The sequence below is a fragment of the Bombus terrestris genome, chromosome 17, assembly GCF_910591885.1.
Source record: "Bombus terrestris chromosome 17, iyBomTerr1.2, whole genome shotgun sequence".
Lineage (NCBI taxonomy): Eukaryota > Metazoa > Arthropoda > Insecta > Hymenoptera > Apidae > Bombus > Bombus terrestris.
This window is the reverse complement of record NC_063285.1, coordinates 8190711-8212079: the sequence shown is the minus strand read 5'-3', so window position 1 is coordinate 8212079 and position 21369 is coordinate 8190711. Positions and strand designations below refer to the sequence as shown.

Here is a 21369-nt window from a genome sequence, read left to right as displayed (position 1 = left end):
TTGAGTTCGTTGCTTCAGCAGAAAATTTTGAACAATATTTCTATAAAATTACTTCATGTTTTTATTCGAGGAATATGCAGAATTTATTGAAAATGTAGAATAAGACACGTGACATGATTACTACGCGCAGATATTAAGATATATACATATATATAACAGAAGGATGTCAAATACATAAATTACAAGGTTTCACGAAGATCACAGATGTTATAAATTTACTTTGACAAATAATTTATTTTCATACGAAATATCGTTATTTTCATGGTAATTTAGAAACGAAATATCTAAATTTTTTGTAAAATTTTGGGAGAGTGATATATTTTCCATAAGAAAAGTTTACAAAATACCAAAATTTATAAGGAGCTTTTCATAAATCTAGCAACGAACGACATATTTGTTATAAATTTAATACGACAGAATTCCATTTATTCGAACTCCCTTCGTTCAGACTGGTATCATCATAACGCACAATTTATCGAATATGTTTCTGAACTCCTATTATAAAGTATCCAACTCTAGACCACGCGAGGTGCCACTTACATGAATAAATGTTTTTGCCTTAATGCAGTTAAACCTCCAGTAGCCGAAGATCTATTATCCGAATGTTTCACTATCCACACGTTCAATTAACGAAACAATACTTTCTACTTGTGTCGTTTACTATTATATGTCCCTTGTGTAATTTCATACTATTGGGTTGGCAACTAAGTGAATGTGGATTTTGTCAATACCACCTAATGACTTCAGTACGAAGCTAATATTCTACAAGTTAATATCTCTTGTCTCTGATGACATCAAAGAGGAAACGTGATGTATTGAGCTTTACATGGAAAGGAAAGATACATCAAAAGTTGGAAAAAAAGTGTGGTAGTGTTGCACAAATTAGTAAAATGTACAGTGTTAGAAGATCTACGATTAATGACATCAAAAACAGAAACAAGCAAGTGTGAGAATGAATTACCCAAGTATTTCAGGAAGCAGAAAAACTTTATTAATGGATTTGAAGAATAAATATCTATTCTCTGTCTTATAGCGATGATAATAAATCAGCAATAAAGGAATCAGTATTTAGATATGCAGGGTGTTACAGAACATATGCTATCCACTTCTGACATACATGTGAAAACAGCAAAAGAAGCTCATATGAACATATGGTCTATCTCTCTTTGTATGTGAGATATAACAAATATATTGTATATCTACACAATCTATTGGAAATGTTGAAATACTAACATCCAGAGTGGAACAAACCTATCAGTAAATTTGGCTATCAATAACATCAAGAACCATTCAGCATGCAATTGGATCCATGGCAAGACTTGTGACAAGTCTACAGACTTGCCTTGAAATTTGAGGTGATCATTTTGAGCATCTTTTTTAAAGGTAATTAAATAACACAAAATCAGGACAAACAATTGCTTACATTTCATGAATAAAAACAGATAGAACATATGTTTATATGAACTTTTTACATTATTTTCAGGCAAATTCCTGAGGCGTGTTCCACATGCTCTGTTACACTCTATATATTGTACAAGAAAGTTTTGAAATTTGAATGAATATCAACATTTTACGTCCTCATACTGAGAGAAAGGAGAGTATAGCAAAAGTGACAATGAAAAGGCTTCTTTACAGTGTTTAGTATTAAAAGTGTTTATAGCATTGGAAATAGGACTAGGTCGTTTGACAAAACAGAATATAATTTAATGCAGTTTAATGTAGTAACAAAATTTGACTTACTAGTAAAAGGATGCAGAATGATAAGATAATATATAGAATATATAATTCAAAAAAGATTTCCTTTTATATTGTATCATATTCTTAGTGATTGTTCTTGTATTATTTGTTTTGAAATATAGAATAATAATAATAAAAAGAGATGCCGGTTCTATTAACTGAAAATCTCCTCATTCAAATAATTATATGCCTCTCCATTTATTTGAATACTGCCCATATCACTGTATCTAAAAAATTTAGTTTAATCTTTCTACGTAACAACGTATCCCAATATCAGTAGTGACTGAATTTCAATCAAATGATGAAAAGCAAAATCCAGTTACATGAAAATTAATTATGATTATACGAATAACAGCGAAGAAAGGAACAACTAGCGAATTCCTATTGTTATCCGACTGTGCCAAATATCCGACACGTCTTATCCGCGCACCGTATCGGATAAATGAAGTTTCACTCTGATTAACAAAACATTAGCGAAAACCTTTTCCTTGGTTTCACTACGTACCCTAGTTATCGTAACTTACATAAGAGGCGACCAAAGTATTTAATTTCTGTTGACTTACATGCAATTTAACAATTAAGGACAGCTATGGAGAGTTTTTATCACCATTACGATTTCCCAATTTGATGTCGGTATATTACCTTCTGTGGTACGCAATAGAAAACGATATATTACGGACAGCTAATGACAATAGAAGGTATGAGAAACCGAATTTCTGAAATTCGTCCAATATTTACTACATAGACAATTTGATTTACGTAATTGGGATGGCAATCAATTCTCAGGCTCGACCATGTACGGTAATTGAAATAGGTAGTGAAACCACAAAGAACTATTATGTTTAGAGCACATATTTAAAGATCTAAATTACTTTCTCAAATTTCGATACTGGAAAATAAAGACATTTCAGTATCATATGTCTTCCCCGATATTATATCAATTTTTTATCAATTTCTATAAAGTAGCATAAGTTCCTATAAATTTTCTTTCTCTCTAAAATGCATATTTCGGTAACTATTTACAATTTTTAAATTATATGATTTACCTCATATAAATCATAGCTGAAGTACGTAAATTATTACAAATCTCGTAAATAAAGATATTAAGCAATTATTTATATCTAAAGCTATATTAATAAAATTACTATCTACAAGAGATACATTGTGCTATTGTGATTTTGAATCTTTTGTTTTAAAAAAAATGGCGAAAATGAGTCTGAAAACTCCAAATTTATTTCATGGAAACATAAATACTTGTACTCCCATATTATGTAATTTATTTTATATAAAAAAGATACAGTGTTCCGATATGGTACATCAGATAGTCGTTTTATTATGAATTTCCAACGATATTTTATTTTTAGTATCCAAGTCTTAGTATCTAATTGTGTTAAGTTATGCATTAAGTTCGTTCACCTCTTGGTGTTGCAGGCGTTAGTCTTGTTAGCTACAGTGAATGAACATAAGACAAATAGTATTAATAATTATTGTTTATAATTGTAATTTATTATAATTATTATTATATTTATTACATTTAATAGCAAAAAGAGAACTAATATCATAAGTGTTAAATAATGAAATTGTTCATGAGTGTAAAGCCAGATTACATATTAGATTACAAAGCAGTATGTTGATACATGATATGTCGGGTTAGGGTTGGACCTGAAAAGTTCGGGCAAATTCGGGCATGCTCGGGTTGAGCCGTAAAAATTCGAACAGATTCGAGTGATCACCCAATACATACGTACACTCAGGTAGTCTCATTGGTTCGGGCAGATAGGAAAAAGTCGGACGAGCTTGGACGAGATATCGCGATGCCCATGATTTCGAATAACATTGATCACATTATGTTCATAATACAATCCTTGATGTGTCAGTGTCAAATTTCATGACAATAACTTTGTACCTGTAGCAATGACTATATTACCCAATGTTAAGAATAACCTCTCGCTCGTAAAGTTGCAGAAATATTTAAAACAATTGCATTTCTTACATTCAAATTTTATTCCTTCGAGAGAAAATTATCTTATTTCATACTTATATACAGAGAAAGATTTTGCACATGTTTATTGAGTACTTGATTGCCCAAAAAAACCGAATATCAAAGATTACACTATGAACGTAATAATCAATTTCAAACAGAATCTCGAATCGAATCACAGCCACGTGCATGGCGGGAATTCGTCCGAGACTGCACGACTTTTTCCGAGTTGACCCGAAAGGCTATTCGAATGTACATATGTATTATATATGTCGGGTTGGCGTTAGGATTAGGGTTAGGGGCGTTCAATGAATCTTCACTGGAATTAGCCAACAAAGGTACAGTTTATTAACACAAGTAGAGATATTACAGCGTTAGTAGTTAACCACAATGTTTAGGTACTTACTTCATTAATGACAATGGCTTCAGGTTCGATAACGAATCCGCGGTCAACGGGAATTCGAACTTTACTCTTCGTTAGCGTCTAAGTTGTACTCAATGTTAATGCATGGAGCAATCACTACGTATAAGAATGATACTTGAATCGTTGATGAGACCGTACAAGAGAGTGTCTCTCCGTCACTATGATGGGTGTGTCTAAGGGCACGAGATCATCGGATTCGTGGAGAAAAGCCTTCGTTCGGAGAGTGAGGGAAATTGACGTTGCTGTTAATTGGTCAATTTCCATGTTGGTGGTTAGAGAAGGATGCTAGCCGCCCTTCAGGGAAAGTTGCTAGCGGGAAGCGTCGTTCGTGAGAAAAATAGATTTCTCCTATCTTCCCGTAATTGGGACAAAGACTATTTGTCTGTTTGAAGGACTTTAGATAACTGGAACTTGAGATTTATAACGAGTCCTCGGGCTAGCTAAACATATACTGTGGAGATGCGTTGACATCTGGCAATCATCTTACCCGAAGAATAGAGTCTGCGTGTGGCGGGTCACGGGACAGAAACCGTTGGAATGTTTCCTGTCGCGTGCCGCCACAACCATTTCTTTTAAGGAGAGCTATAGAATTACACCATGCCTTTGTTAGACAAAACGTTCATCCCTTGACCGCGGCTACGTTCGGCGACCGGTTGACGTCTCGAGCCCAAGCTCACTATCATAAATCTCGAATAAATACAGTCAGATTGAATGACGACAATTGCTTAATTACGGCTATGGTAGAATCTAGATTACAGTATTAAGGAGTTTTCTCAAAGTTCCAAAGGGAATGCTCCGGTGTCCTTCCATCTCCGACATATATATTAGGATTTTTTGCAATCTATTTATCGATTTGCGATCTTTTACGATCTATTTGCAAAATATAATGGAATAGAAAATAGCGCATAACCTTTGATTAAATATATCTTACGTACGTAAAACAAACGTAGCGATATTTAATACTTTTTTAAAAAAATACGAGTGAACGTCTTATGCAACTGAATAGGTATTTAGATTTAAAGTATTGTTTTACATTATTTCATATAGTAAGATTTTTGACGACTCTTACGTGAAGATATATTTTGAACGTAAGTGATATTATCATTTTCTTTCAGTCCTGCGGAAACATTTACAAAGGTCTTGCTCAAGTAGGAGCATGGGGTTGTTTCGACGAATTCAACCGAATTTCGGTGGAGGTACTTTCCGTGGTGGCTGTGCAAGTGAAATCAGTTTTAGACGGAGTGAAAAGCCGCAAACCGATATTTTTGTTCTTCGGAGAGGAACTGAATCTCGTCCCCACTGTTGGGATGTTCATTACTATGAATCCTGGCTATGCCGGAAGGACAGAATTGCCTGAAAATTTGAAAACTTTGTTCAGGTACGTTAAATTTATAATCTCTGTAGTCTATATTTGTACTTACATAAGACTACAATCATACCAGCATTGAAACAGCAATTACATTCCATATTAGAATATTATAATATTGACGTTAAATACTGCATTTTATTTAAGAAAATTAGGCTATATAATAAATTTATTATAGGAAAAATTAATATGAGTCATCACGAGAAAATGGAAAAATGCAAAATATGACGACGAAGGGATGTATACATACGTTTATATGCATTTGCCATAGTCATACATATTATCATAAAATATACTATCTTGTCTAATGTAGGGTGTAATGTATAATGAATAACAATGAATCAATAATGATCTGCAGTATGCTTGGCACTGATAATATTACTTTTTGAATACCTATCCAAGATATTATTATTATTTTTATTGGTATAATTAATGCTATTATTTTAAAAGTGAAAAATATACATATGATTTTTAAATTTTTAGCTTCAATAAATGGAATCATTTGTTTATAATTTATTTCTTACTTAAGGATAATAATTAGTAAATAATTTCTTTCTTACTTTCTCACTTCTTACTTCAATAAGTCGAATCATTTATTTATAATTTATCTCTTACTTAAGGATAATAATTAACCCTTTGAGTGCTGTGGGCGCATAGAGGTTTTTTTTTTATATTTTTTATTTATTTATTTATTAAAATTCACAATTTGTCCAATTTGGACATTTGGTGGAATTTTTTAACGGTTAGATTAGCATGTTGGTGGCTACCCCCAGCGGGGTACAAACAAATTTTCTACCGAATTCATAAACTCAATGGAAATAAAAAATAGGAAAGAAGTAGTTAAACAAACGTATGGCATTTCATGTGTCTGATTGTATTCGTCGCTTAAAATATGGTCAGCTGGTTTGTCAGGTGTTCGTGGCAAGCAGAGGTCAAGCAGAATCGTCTGTTTTTAAAGTACGAATCATAAAGTCATAAGTATTAATTTACCAACTTGTACTCAATGTTGTACTCAATGAGATTCTCTCCTTAGTAGTACTCGTTCAACAGTGGTATAGTAAACATTTCTTTTTACTATTTTAACCCTTTGAGTGCTGTGGGCGCATATAGGTGTCTGGCGAAAGCTATTGGTGTGGACTAAGGACATATATATGCGTTTTCTGTAAGTGCCCGGCATGGACTAAGGACGCATGTGTGGGTTTTTCAATTTTTCCGAACACCTACGCAGAAGTAATACTATTACGTTTGTGCGAAATAAATATAAACGCATTCCTTACGGCAGTAAACAAATGCCAATAGTGCCTCGTTATTGTTGAAGTGGTCACCACTTGTAAGAAAACTCTACATCTGGTTTTTTTAGTTTTCTCAAGCACTGAATTTTTCACACACAACTAAATTATTAACTTGTGTTATATTTACTAAATTTAGTTTTCTAGTTTATTGTTTTCTAGTTTATTACCCAAATTCTAGTTAACTGTAAATTTCAATGTTTATAATAAATAATTAAAAATAACTAAAAAATAACGCTCTTGAATCATTTAATCTCGTGCGAAAGAATTACTATAACTTATTACGATTTGCGCTTTGAATAGTCAATCGACAGAGTTCAGTCTAACGAAAAAGTATTCCGTCCACAGCGATCGTCAGCGCTAGACGCGCGCCGTCCGTACGGACGACATAGGCCGCGAGTATTCAGCACCCAAAGGGTTTTAATAAATATTTTCTTTCTTACTTTCTCACTTCTTACTCTTGTGCATAACAATGACGTCAATGGATAATACAGTTTGATAACTCAAGAATATGACAAGTTAGTAACTAAAAGTACAAGTAATAGTTAAATGAAGAAGGTCAATTATCATAGATGCAATAAGATTTTATATCATCTGAAAATAAAATTTTCAGTTACAATTTGATAAACATAACATTAGTGTATCGTACCTGTTTTGTACCTGTTATACTCTCTTTGTTCCTGTTTCACACCATACATGAGTACTCCTATCACCAGCACATCAAATAGGAACATTCTTAATCTGAGATCATCTTCAAGTTTTCTTTTCTCAGTTCCTCTGTATCTGGTTAAGTATCGCATTCGCCTTGTTTTTCCTTCCTTTTACATGCTTTACCATGCTTCCATTTACTTCTGCAGTGATACATTTAGATACGTAAACTCCTTGATGCTTTTTCATCCTTGTTCTCTTCCAGTACTTCTTCAATTTTCTCTTTCTTCCTGTGTTCTTCCTGAGCTTCATCATCTTTGATTTTTCCACATTCGCCGTTAGATGTTTATTCTTATATATAGAAATATATGAATTTTACTACATTAAGAAAGAATTATCACTGCTTCTTTTTTTATTTTAAAGGCCCTGCGCCATGGTAGTTCCAGATTTCGACTTAATTTGCGAAATAATGCTGGTAGCGGAGGGCTTCCAAGAAGCTAGATTACTAGCAAGAAAATTCATAACGCTGTATCAGCTTTGCCGAGAACTTTTGTCGAAGCAAGATCACTATGATTGGGGTCTACGGGCGATTAAGTCGGTTTTAGTGGTTGCAGGGAAATTAAAGAGAGACGATCCCGGCAGAGCTGAGGATCAGGTGCTAATGAGAGCTCTCAGAGATTTCAATATACCGAAAATCGTGACCGACGATGTTCCAGTTTTTATGGGACTTATTGGTAAATTGCTGTCTTGTAGTCCTTAATTGCCTTACAAATTTACAATCTACATAATTGAAACTAAGATGCAAGATTCTCCATCAATTTTCAAGAATCTTAACTTTCTTTTGCTATTTTTTCCAACTTGTTTATATTCCTTTTTATTGGATTGTGACATGTATTACCGTACAACAGTATTTATCCTATTCTCTTTTACGTTTACTTTTTGGGAATACTTTTTAAAGGAATCGCCTTTAGAAATTGTTTATCTAATCGACTAAATGAAGTGAGATATCATCATGCGTAAAAGAAATACGTACCATTATTTCAAATAGTATATTTTCCAGTGATTAAAGAAATATCTCAATTCACCACAAAATGACAAATAGACAGAAACGGCTATAACACGAAAACAAGATCATATTGAGTACGACGTTTATTCATACATATCACATATCACAATACATACTGTAAATATGAAACCGGAATTTGCCTATAGATGGCCCTAGCTGATAATGTAGTTATCGCTAAACTGCGTCATTGATGCCAAAAGTCTTTGTTGACATCTGACAAACATCTTCGACTCAGAACAATACAAGTTTCATACAACAGCATAGTTTGTAATAGCGTTGAACATGTCGAATTTTGTGCCTGGAAACTACGATTTGCGGGCAGCATTGATTTTCTGTTACCATTTGAAGAAAACTGCTGCAGAATCGCATCGAATGCTTGTCGAAGCTTACGGTGAGCATGCTCTTGGTAAATCACAGTGCTTTGAGTGGTTTAAAAAATTCAGAAGTGGCAATTTTGACGCGAGGAACGAAGAACGTGGAACGTGAAACGTGATCTATTATGAGCTTTTAAAACCCGGCGAAACCGTTAATACTGAGCGCTACCGACAACAAATGATCGATTTGAATCAAGCTTTGCGTGAAAAACCAACAGAATATCAAAAAAGGCAACACAAAGTAATTTTGCTTCATGATAATGCACCATCGCATACAGCAAAACCGGTCAAGGAAACGATCGAAGCGTTCAGTTGGGAAATACTTTCGCACGCGGCTTACTCACCAGACTTGGCTCCGTCCGATTACTATTTATTTGCATCGATGGGACACGCACTTTCTGACCAGCGCTTCACTTCTTACGAAAATGTACGAAAATGCCTCGATGACTGGTTTGCCTCAAAAGAGCGACAGTTTTTTTGGCGTGGCATCCACCAATTGCCAGACAGGTGGGAAAAATGTATAACTAGCGATGGGCAATACTTCAAATAAAATATTTTTAATCATTTTCATTACAATAAACGTGTATTTTCTATACAAAAATTCCGGCTTCATATTTACATACCTGATATGTATAGTATGTATGTTCTAAGTTAATCTATACATTTATACACTTAAGTTAACTTACTAGTTCATTTGCTTCTGTCTATATAGGTGATTTGTTTCCCGCTCTGGATGTTCCGCGAAAAAGGGATTTAGATTTTGAATCAACGGTACGACAATCCACTCTGGATCTCAAATTGCAACCAGAAGATGGTTTTGTGCTAAAAGTAAGAGTAAAACTGATTTGCGTTGCATTGTTTAACAGCTGGTATTAAAGTTGTATACGTAATTATACTTATATTTATTACGTTTAAAGTCGTTTATCGTGCATAACTTTGAGGAAACTTGACATTATAATATCGAAGATAGTTTTCTTTATGTAAAATTTCAAATTATATCAAATTCGTTAGGTTGTACAGTTAGAGGAATTGCTTCATGTTCGTCATTCAGTTTTCATTGTTGGATTTGCTGGAACCGGAAAAACGGAAGTTTGGAAAACACTTAATCGAACATACTTTAATCAGCACTTAAAGCCATATTATAACGACTTGAATCCGAAAGCAGTGACCAATGACGAACTATTTGGAATTATCAATCCTGCAACGCGGGAATGGAAAGACGGGTTTGATTCATCTCACTATTAACAATAGTTTAATGATATTTTTTAGATGTTTTGTAAATCCCATTCAGAAACGTTAGAGTATCTCGTAGTTTCAGACGAGATGATATGCTGATCGATTTAAATTCAGGAATCATAATTTTGCATTCATAGAATATACTATTATATAGGAAGAGTGTACTGTGTGTGAAGAATCATACATTTATTGTGTATGATTATGTAGACATATTTATTTAAAAATTCGTATGAATTTAATGCAAAATGCAGAGAAGTTTGCCTACATTTATTAAAATTTATTAATAACGCGAATACCTGAATTGGTCATAGCAATGATCCAGAGATATAGTAGATATTAACGAGAAGAAATTTAAGGTTAAAACGTTGGATACAGGTACCCCTCTATAACATGGTACTCTTACAAACACGATTTAAGAATTGGGGAAATTCCCGTAAAAAAAAAAAAACACGAATTGAGAATCGCTAAGCGCAAGCAGCGTCATTCGATATCGTTAGAAGTATTAAAATTTTGAATTTATTCTCAGTTCGAGGAGTATTAACCATTTGCACTCGAAAAAGTCTTCGCTACATCGAAGTAGGAAATCAAAGATTTTCATTATTTTTCATATAAAATGTGGATGACAGCTTTTAGAAGTAACATAAATAATATTAGTATATAAATGTATATAGTATATAAATAATATTAGTATATAAATATAGTATACTTTGAATTAATTATTAATTGTTTTAATAAATATATTTCTCTCGGCTATGAAAAATAGCATGCTTTTGTAGTACACTTATAAATATTAGTACTATATTAGTATGTTATATTATATTATAATATAATATAATATGATAGAATAGAATACTATATCAGTGTATTATGGTATATTATGATATCGAAAAACTGTTAAAAAGTATTATTAAATATACTTATTTACTACAGTAATATTGCTATACTTATTAACTATTGGAACCTAACCTCCACTTGTATATTAGTTCTTTGTGTTATACCTAACTATCGTGTTATACGAAGGGTACCTGTACATAAATTCTTTATGTATCATAAGATTCTATAATCTCTGCCTATCTTTATATAAATTCCAAGCTAAATAATAATTGTTAATAGTTTCAACAATTTGCAAACCCTTTTTACTTTTTTAACTTTTAAAAAGTCATACATACAACACATACAAGTAATTTCTGTAAGTGGCTTAATGCCTGTGAACAGAGCTGTTTTACTAACATTTAAAAAACTTCAATTTAATATACATGATTTTATATATGATATACATTTTCAATTTTCTCGCTATGAATTATATCATACATAACCTTGCCTTCTTTTAATCGTTAACTTATTATATCAGATATTTAATAAGTAATCATCTTGATCGATCAGATTGTTCTCCGTGATAATGAGAGATCAGGCAAACATGACAGGAAATGATCCAAAATGGATCATTTTTGACGGCGATATAGATCCGATGTGGATCGAGTCATTAAACACTGTCATGGATGACAACAAAGTGTTAACTTTGGCTAGCAACGAAAGAATCGCTTTAACGGAACACATGAGGCTTCTCTTCGAGATTTCAAATCTTAGGTAATGTGCAGCACTTTATCATTGATAATATTTTTGTCTAATGACTATAACTATCATCGTAAATATTATAGCTGATTAACCACAAAAGGAGGCCTCAACTTCAATGACTTTGATCTTAAGATATGTTGTAGAGAGGCAGAGGCTAAATAACACACACTTTGTCCGAGACCCTCAAAAGTTATGTTAAGTTGGATGTTTTGGATCTAACCTAACCTAATCATTGGTTACCACTATTAGGATAGCAATTCTATACAAATGCGTATGAAATTTCGTTTTTAATTACTTATATCGGAGTAAGCATAATCTAACAAATATCATTTTCTTTTTGTCATAACTTTTGAACAAGACCGTTCTACGCCTTGAAAGAAGCGTATGTTACTTGAGACTCTCCCTTCTACAACATATCCGAAATTCAACAAAATTGGAGGCAAGGTCTCCTCTTCTGCATATTTACGATAATGGTTATTTCTTCGGAATTCTATTAGTATAGAGATCACAAGTCTCGATCGTAAATCAGTTTTTAAGTACCAACTAACTGGCAATCGATTTTTAGTTTGCGAGCGCAAATTTGCTAGAACATAGACTTCTTATCGATCTTCTTATCAGTCATCGACGTAACATTTTTACTGTAAACGATGTCGTATTGCTGGGAACATTTTCAGAAGATTGGAAAATAGACTAATCTCCTGTGACTGTTTTCCTCGAATTATAAGCAGAAGCTAAAGCACATTCAATATTTATGTATTGCAATATGATTATTTATTATATGACATAGAAAGTATGTCCTGTTTAGCTGAAAATGCTCAAATATCTAGAAAAATATGAATGATATGAAAAAATATTTCAAACAGAAGTTATATGATATCGAGTTGAAATTGCAATGAAAACAATTGTAAATGGGTACCTTCATTTCTGATTATATATTCCTGTAGCTGACAATCAGTTTTTAAAACACTACAAATTCCTGTCTTTTGCACCATCGTTTCGGCTATCGAGACATGAGCTTTATGAGTTCTTTTTATGTTTCCAAAACAGTCAGTTCCGTGCAATCAATTTGAGGTTATGTAATTCCTTGTACTGCTTTGTTGAATTTAAAAATTTATATCTCGATAGCAGATAATCAAATTGATAAAAGTACAGTATGTCTACTGATACTGCACAACTTCATCTCAGACATTTTTTCCTATCATTCCTATTTTTCCAATGAGCGTTCCCAAAGGAACAGGACATACTGTATAGATATACATACCCAATATGTTTATTTATTGTCTTTAGTTATACTGTTTAATATACTATATTAATATATTTTAATATTTTATGTCTTTTTTATATGTGTGAATATTTCTTATCGTACAAGAGTTAAGTAAGATTGGAAAATAAATTTCAGGACAGCAACGCCAGCTACTGTTTCCAGAGCAGGAATTCTTTATATAAATCCACAAGATATTGGCTGGTATCCGTAAGTAAACATTTATTTACTTTTGTAGTCTGTATAAGTTCTCCTAACTAAATTATAGCAAGTTGAACTTGACAAATATTTGTAATTTTTTATTATAAAGTTATGTTATATAATATATGTTGTATGTGTTATACATACATATATGTTATATAATTGTTATTCATTAATGAATTACCATTATTATTGTTATTTGAATAGATTTGCAACCAGCTGGATAGAAACAAGAGACCCAGCTGAGAGAGCGAACCTAACCATTCTGTTCGATAAATATGTACCATCCCTTGTTGAAATGACAAAATCTAGGTTTAAGAAAATTACGCCATTACCAGAAATATGTCACGTGGAAATGCTTTGTAAATTACTGGACTATTTTCTGATTAAGGAAAATGTAACACCGGATTGCCCAAAGGAATGGTATAAATAAGACCTAAACAGTACTAAAATTTATATACGCTTGAAAGAACTCGTTATCTACGAAAATATAACCTTCAATTGACCTTGAATGTCATAACGGAACGATTTGTGGACAACTCGATCTTAGGATCAATACAGACCTTGCTGAGAGTTGGATGCAGTTATTATTTTCCATAAATTTTCGCTTATTCGATATTCAAAGACAACTGAACATTACATTACATTATAGGTCGTTGAATTCGTTTTTAGCAATCACAACATAGTAGAAAAGAAATGCGGCGACGTTTGAAAAATTCGACATACTTTAGAAAATAATTCATTCAAAAATCAAAATATATTCATTTGATCAGTTCCCTTAAATACAATAAATTGGTAGTAGCATACAATTTAGTGACTATCATAGATTTTTTTCAAGCTGCAACATATTGATAAAGGCTATTTAAAAAGATAAAATATCATTAAAAAAGTGTCACAAAGAATTCTAAGTGCATAAACGCAAATTAAGTAACAGAAAGTAAACAGGAAACAGTTAAGAAAGAAATTTAATTTAATATTTGTTGATAATAAATTCAAATAACTAAAAATAACAAATAAAAAATTAATGAAAAGAATGAAACTTAATAGTCATATGGATCGTTATCGGGATCTAATTTATGGCTCCCTAACCTCTCAATTTTTGTACCACAATTGTAAATTTCACTTGTAGCTTTAAATATGTTGTCACTTATTATTTTGTAGGGTATCTCCTAGATTGAGGTTAAGTTTAAGTTTAGTTGCGAAGAAAAATTAAAAATACATACCCATAATTGTCGCGACACTTTCGCTAACATATTTCTAAAATCTTTCCAATTGAAATAAGACCAAACACGATGTAATTTAAATTTAGGATTGTGCGAGTAACCGAAATTATAATCTTGGGTCCGGATCCGGAAAGTTTGTCAATGTACAAACATTTTCTGGTAATATCAGAATCCGATTTTCGATTCGGAATCGGAAGCTTAATTCAGAACGTAATTTTTTGTTACCTTGTACTTAAACTAAATTTGAGGTTAACTTGTACTTGAACTAAATTTAAGGTTAACTTCTACTCGAACTAATTGTAAATATTTATTGTAACAATTTAAATGAAATTTCAGTGTGTTACGGTTTTAGTACACTTCAGCAGTATTTAGGTGCATGATAACAGAAAAGTTATGTCCTCAATCGAACCTTCGATCCCGAATTGAAAATCGGGTCCCGAAATATCGGGTGTATGAACATGTTTACGTCACTGAAGTTGTAATCGGCTCAGGTTAGGATCCGAAACATTGTGACCATATAAGTATTATTCTGTTTCTGAATTTTACAATCAGATTTTGTACTTTAACCTTAAGATTCGGAATGATTGTCACATCTTTCTGCAATAAAAAAGACAAAATCGCACGGAAGCGTTATAACCCAACCTGATCCAATTACAATTTCAGGTACCTAAAATCTGACAAACTTTTGGGATTGCAACCCGATCCCGAGAAAAATTCGCACACCCCTAAATTAAATCATATTTACGTACATATTTAATAGAAATTAAAAATTTAATAGACAGAAAATAGGTTAATGTCACTAAACAAGAAAACATGTTGCAAATTATATCGTGTCTGATCTTGCTTTAATCAGAAAAGCCTCACAGTTACATCGGCGTAAGTTTTATTCAACAAAAATTAAAAATAAAAACGTTTCATCGTTGCACTATTATTATCTCGCTGATATCCTTTTTTTCTCTTTATAATAAGCCGATTATCGGACCTGTTTTCATTTTCACTCACACTATCTGCTTTTCTATGTCCTCAATGCCTTTCTATAAACAGGTACGAATTATACTTTGCATTTGCCTGTATTTGGGCGTTCGGATCGGCGACCTTTCAAGATCAATTGATCGATTGGCGAAACGAGTTCAATAAGTGGTGGCAAAACGAATTTAAGACTATCAAGTTTCCTACTGGCAGCAACGTGTTTAATTTTTTCATCGAGAACGAAACAAAGAAGTTGGTTCCATGGAGTGAGAAGATACAGGCCTTTGAACTGGATCCTGATATACCTCTCCAAGTTCGTTTAAACAATTTTTCATAAAAAAAAATTCTTTAGATACCAAACAAATGTTAGAATAAGATAATTTAAGTCTTTATTCTTCGACTCGTTTCTAGAACTTCATCCTTTCTTTTTACTGAAAGATCTGCTGTAAATGCTTTACGTAGATCTTTATTATATAAGGAATTTCATTTTAGTCGACCACAATCTAATCTAAACTATATGTTATTCGAAGAAGTGTTTCAAGTAAAACTTGTTCTGTTTCAAGGAGGACGTCTTATGACGACTGTAAGATTTGTCCGTGTGGAGGACTTTTCAACATCTGAAGGTGACCTTTTTTTTTTAATGGAACTGTATATTTTTTATACAGTAGAGCTTGAAAAATATTTCAGTACTAATTTCATGAACTTGAGTGTAATATAGAAGATCAACAAAACATAAATATAAAAGCATTATCTTTCCTTGTATTTAATACCTATTTTTGCAGAGAATTAAAAAATGCATCAAATGATGTATAGAGTTTCCACTTTAAAAAGCAAAGGTAACATTATAACCTCCAAGGTACATCCATCTAGGTAAGATCATCATAAGATTTATTAATAAATGTTTTCTGTCAAATGCTTGTCAAATCAAGGTAACATTGCTGGTATTCTTCTAATATCCATAAAATATATTGTTTAAAGCAAGTTTTACTTGAAACACATTTTCGAATAATATATAGTTTAGCAGATATTTACATGGACCTATTGTGACGAGACACCCTGTATTATAGAATTTCTTATAATTTTGATATATACAGAGTGCACAAAAAGGTAGAAGAAAAACTTTAGGAGCACGTAGCAATGATGAAAACAAGCAAAAAAGGTTTTGATAAACCCATGAACCCATTTGCACCTATGTTCATTGAGATTTCTTCACTTGTTTTGATGGGTACTATATGCTCCTAAAAATTTTCCCTACTTTCTTGTGCAGCCTTCATAAACGCATAAAATAGAATTTAAACAGCATAAAAAAAAAAAAAAAAAAAAATAGCTTGATGAATGAATGTGAAAATTTATTAAATATTAAATGTACGATCTTATACGTATTTGTCAACATCATAAGTAATTCATTCACATTTTGAATGAAAGTTTAGTTCTTATCAAACTTACAGTGGATAATAATAATAATAATAATAATAATAATAAGAGGCATAAAAGAGACGAAAGCTTATCCACAAATATTCTTTTAAGTACAAAAACTCGACCGTTTACAGAGACATGCTTTAATCTGGAATATTTTCAATATTATTAACACCTTAAAAGTTATTATATATGAATTGACTGAAATGTGACACTAAGTATACAAAGACCTCAAATTTTGTTTGCTTGATGATATTATGCTCTACGGACAAGAGTAGGAACCAAACACTTTGCAAATAAACGTTAGTAATATGATAACAATAGACTAGTTTTTCGTTTAGTATTCATTATTGATTTTCGATGGCTACATTGCGAATTCCTTATTCTCCTTTAATTCTGTAAACAGCGTGATGAATAATACAATACAAATGCAAAATACAATATAAATGGGATAAGAATTTCGTGTACATTACGAATGTTTATGCAAATTCACACGTTTGTAGATTAATTAAGAAATATCTAAGATCTAAATAAAGAGTTGACTTACTTTCCATAATATTAGAACAATTACCTTACCTTAGATATTTTCTACATTGATCTACATTTTTACACATTTAAATTCTTCGTGAATGTATAAACGTTCGTAATTTACTTATCGATATTCGTTGAATGAATGATAATTATTACTATCCCTCCAGTAATAAATTAAATAAGTAAGGCGACTGTATAATAACATTATGCAGAGGCAGTACTATTTCTTTCAAAAATGTATGTTTTTAACTGTGTTAAGCTTCTCTTAATTAAACATACATCTTCTGATTTTTTTTAATTATTTTACATTTGTATTGTATCGTCGGGAAAATCTGCTAACGTTAAATTATATTTGGATGTGTGTTAATCTATATTGTGATTTTTCCTATTAAAATGATACATTTTCCTTCAGTCGTAATTATGGCAATCTTGTACTTCGTGTCACGCAGTGTTCGCAAATAATAGATAATTGCGTTGGTTTGAATATTACATAAATCGAAATATGTATCAAATTGACGTACTTCTATCAACATTATACCGTTAAATATCAATAGTGTTAGGTTTTCGCGTATAGCTTATGATATATATAATTGAACGGATAATTGAATTACATTTTTAAATATTATTTTATTAAATTCAATCCTGGTGTAATAATATGGCATCCGAGGTGCTTTCACATCCGTCGTGATCTATATAATAATTTTGAAAAATCGAAATATTGCAAAGGAAATGATAAACTTCATTTCTCCTTAAGTATAATCCATACGTCATAAGATAAAAGTTAATGTTTCGATTAATTCTTCGGAAAACAGTAGAAATTTAGTAAAATAAATAACATAGAATAAAAAGTTATAAATAGAAATCTGGCAGGTAGTCATTTACTATATAAAATTTAAAAATTCAGCTATTCGAGACTACAACCTACCTCATTTGGCGTAACGCGAGAGAAATACCTGATTTAGGAATTTATTTCGCTACCTGATCCTGTTAGTGTGTCTGAATCTGAATCCGCGTTTGGGACTTCCACTAGTTCATCAACTCTTAGTACTCCACGTACATATTCGTGAGCTATGAATGGTATTTGTATTCCAGCTAATTCTACGTTTTGGCCAGGCTTGATTTTTGATCTGCCGATAAAATCCTTGCCGAATACGCCATCTGTCTCTATGTAAAAGTCATCAGAAATTACTCGACAAGGATGTAGTACAGTTTTGTTATTTACGTGTATACTTAAGCATATTAAACATATGGTTTTAACCCGGGCGCCGTATGCATCCTCAAAAGTGAGGACTTCTTTAGCAGCAACCACACTGTTCTTTAACTTTCCTATCTTTATCATTGTAATTGGACAGTTTATACCAACCAACATTTTTGCTTTTTCACAATTCAATTCTGGGGTTGAGATCTCGATGACATCTTTGTGAAGACATTTTAAATATTGACGGTAAACTCCTACTGTTGCTATGTTTGATATTTCTATACCGATATTCGAACTGCAGCTGCTGGTACTAGGCTGGTTCTCGGAAGGTTGACCACGAGGTTTTGTAAAATCTTTTTTGCAATACTGTCTAGCTGTCTCCATTACGTATTTTTTATCTTTCTGAAAGGATCTACACATACTGAGGTCGTGTCCTGCCTTTTTACAGTAGCTGCACATAAGCGTGTAACAATCTTCTGTGAGATGTCCTAACCGTTGGCATCTTTCGCAATAAACTTTCGGTTTATTTTGCGATTTCTTTTTATTAGGCATCTCGATTCACCTCTTGATCCTTTATGTCCTGAATTATTATGTTATTATATTACTTTTTATCATATTATATCATATCATTATATTATTTATTGTTATATTATTATCGTATCATATAACTATCGTACATTTGCCTTATTTTCATTGTAAATTGATCAAAACTGTTCGATTAATAGATGAAATAATATATATATATATATTATGTATATACATATATATACGAGATTGCTCGTTGTTGAAACCGTCGAGTATATTTAAAATAATAAATTACTGTACAGCAGTATACGTGAGTCGTTGGTACAAAGTATAAATCGCAAAATAAAATAGCGGAATAAATACTCGTAAGATACTCGGAGATACTCTAGATACTGTTAGATACTCGATATGTACATATATATATATATATGTACACATATGTGTATATACATATATGTACATATATATATATATATATATATATATACATATATACACACACATATATACATATATGTATATATATATATGTGCAATATATATATATGTGTGTATATATATATGTGCAATATATATATATATGTATATACATATATGTACAATATATATATGTGTGTATATATATATGTGCAATATATATATATGTATATATATATATATGTATATACATATATGTACATATACATATACACATATATATATGTATATACATACATGTACATATATATATATATACACACATATATATATGTATATACATATATGTACATATTTATATATGTGTATATACATATATGTACATATTTATATATGTGTATATACATATATGTACATATATATGTGTGTATATATATATATGTATATGTGTACATGTGTGTACATATATATATACATGTATATATATATATATGTATACATATATGTACATATATATATATACACATATATATGTGTATATACATATATGTACCTATATATATACACATATATATATACACCTTATATATAATACATCTATTAGGATATATATCTTCCTACAATTCATTTCGAGAATTCTACGAAAGTACTGCTTATAAAAAACATCTAATTTTAAATATACACACAATTACTTTATAGCAACTTATTAATAAAAAGAGTAGCCCTGAATTCCTTTAGAACGTGAAATATACATATATGTACACATATGTACACATATATACATATATATATATATATACACCTTATATATAATACATCTATTAGGATATATATCTTCCTACAATTCATTTCGAGAATTCTACGAAAGTACTGCTTATAAAAAACATCTAATTTTAAATATACACACAATTACTTTATAGCAACGTATTAATAAAAAGAGTATCCCTGAATTCCTTTAGAACGTGAAAGATTAAAAGAAGGATTAATGTTAAAATTTACCTCGCTATCCGGTTAGTCTGATCCAAGTTGAAATAAAGGTTTCCTCAAAATTCGTCCTACGCTTCACTCTGAAGATTTGATGTTGACTGTCGATCAGTAATTCGTAGTATTCTCCTTCGTTGTTTATATTCGTCGATTCTCGAATTGAAATTTTCCAAATCAGAAAATAAAGATAAGAAAAAATAAAGAACGCGCCGAGCCGCCCAATACTCGCAATTTATAAAATAGTTACGATAAGGAAGGGAAAGAGGACTATACAATTGATATAGTAGATGAGATCGCGCGATGACAGAATGCGAATTACTTTAAAGGCGGTTAAACGTTTACTCTACTACGTTTGAATGAGTAATACTCAGTACAGCGTCTAACATAACATAGGCGAGAATCCTATTCGTAATAGAATAATAGAGCGTTGACCAATGAAGAATTACTTGCTTTCCTAAACATTGGCAACGTTCATAAAAACACCGCCTTTAAGATAATGGAGCGAAATATACGTTATCCGAGCCAGAGAACCCAAGGCATCGATACAAGTTACTTCCATAGGGGTAGAACTCCAGATTAGCGTTTTGTGGTGCGTCAATGTAATTGAGACGCAGAGAAAACACAGACTTCTTCGTTAACTCTAGAAATTAGGAGTTCTTCTGACTATGAATGAAACTCAACCGAAATATGATAAGAATGCCTCTAATATAATCTAACACTCCGCAATAGAACAGATACTGCAGTACTATAAACTTGGCTTAAAAATAACTATTAAAATAATCATTTTTAACGTCTTAACAAAGCAGTTCAAATATGTTGTAATTGAAGATGTTAAGCAGACAGAGTGACTATAAAATCAATATAGAATTGACATAGATAAAAATTATAAAATAAATTTAATCATTTTTGCAAGACAATAAGGGATTTTAGATATCAGCCTCGAATACA

At 31.6% G+C, this 21369-nt stretch overlaps 2 protein-coding genes and 2 long non-coding RNA genes across 4 annotated transcripts; 2 read left to right on the top strand and 2 right to left on the bottom strand.

Annotated features, from left to right (window-relative positions):
- The first annotated feature begins 321 nt into the window (after positions 1-321).
- LOC125386795 lies at positions 322-1878 on the top strand. Its single transcript, XR_007227195.1, has 2 exons — positions 322-1383; positions 1484-1878. It is a non-coding gene; the product is annotated as an uncharacterized LOC125386795 (long non-coding RNA).
- Positions 1879-7160: 5282 nt separating this feature from the next.
- On the bottom strand, positions 7161-8706 carry LOC125386797. The gene is made up of 3 exons (XR_007227197.1): positions 8479-8706; positions 7458-7796; positions 7161-7391 (listed from the first exon to the last, which is right to left on the bottom strand). It is a non-coding gene; the product is annotated as an uncharacterized LOC125386797 (long non-coding RNA).
- Positions 8707-9341: 635 nt separating this feature from the next.
- On the top strand, positions 9342-16667 carry LOC110119155 (dynein beta chain, ciliary). The gene is made up of 7 exons (XM_048413911.1): positions 9342-9392; positions 9598-9713; positions 9897-10108; positions 11505-11708; positions 13096-13167; positions 13366-13581; positions 15426-16667. The coding sequence occupies exons 4-7, from the start codon at positions 11521-11523 to the stop codon at positions 15685-15687; spliced, it is 738 nt and encodes a 245-aa protein (XP_048269868.1). The 5' UTR covers positions 9342-9392; positions 9598-9713; positions 9897-10108; positions 11505-11520; the 3' UTR covers positions 15688-16667.
- Positions 16668-16670: 3 nt separating this feature from the next.
- LOC100642666 lies at positions 16671-20786 on the bottom strand. The gene is made up of 2 exons (XM_003401983.4): positions 20437-20786; positions 16671-19075 (listed from the first exon to the last, which is right to left on the bottom strand). The coding sequence occupies exon 2, from the start codon at positions 19045-19047 to the stop codon at positions 18256-18258; it is 792 nt and encodes a 263-aa protein (XP_003402031.1). The 5' UTR covers positions 19048-19075; positions 20437-20786; the 3' UTR covers positions 16671-18255.
- Between the last annotated feature and the right edge of the window lie 583 nt (positions 20787-21369).

Excerpts from the sequence above, each read along its gene's own strand:
- LOC110119155 (XM_048413911.1), top strand. The coding sequence starts at position 11,521 with ATGAGAGATCAGGCAAACATGACAGGAAATGATCCAAAATGGATCATT. Across the intron at positions 11,709-13,095 it reads TTCGAGATTTCAAATCTTAG|GACAGCAACGCCAGCTACTG; the intron begins GTAATGTGCAGC and ends AATAAATTTCAG. Across the intron at positions 13,168-13,365 it reads CAAGATATTGGCTGGTATCC|ATTTGCAACCAGCTGGATAG; the intron begins GTAAGTAAACAT and ends TTATTTGAATAG.
- LOC100642666 (XM_003401983.4), bottom strand. The coding sequence starts at position 19,047 with ATGCCTAATAAAAAGAAATCGCAAAATAAACCGAAAGTTTATTGCGAA.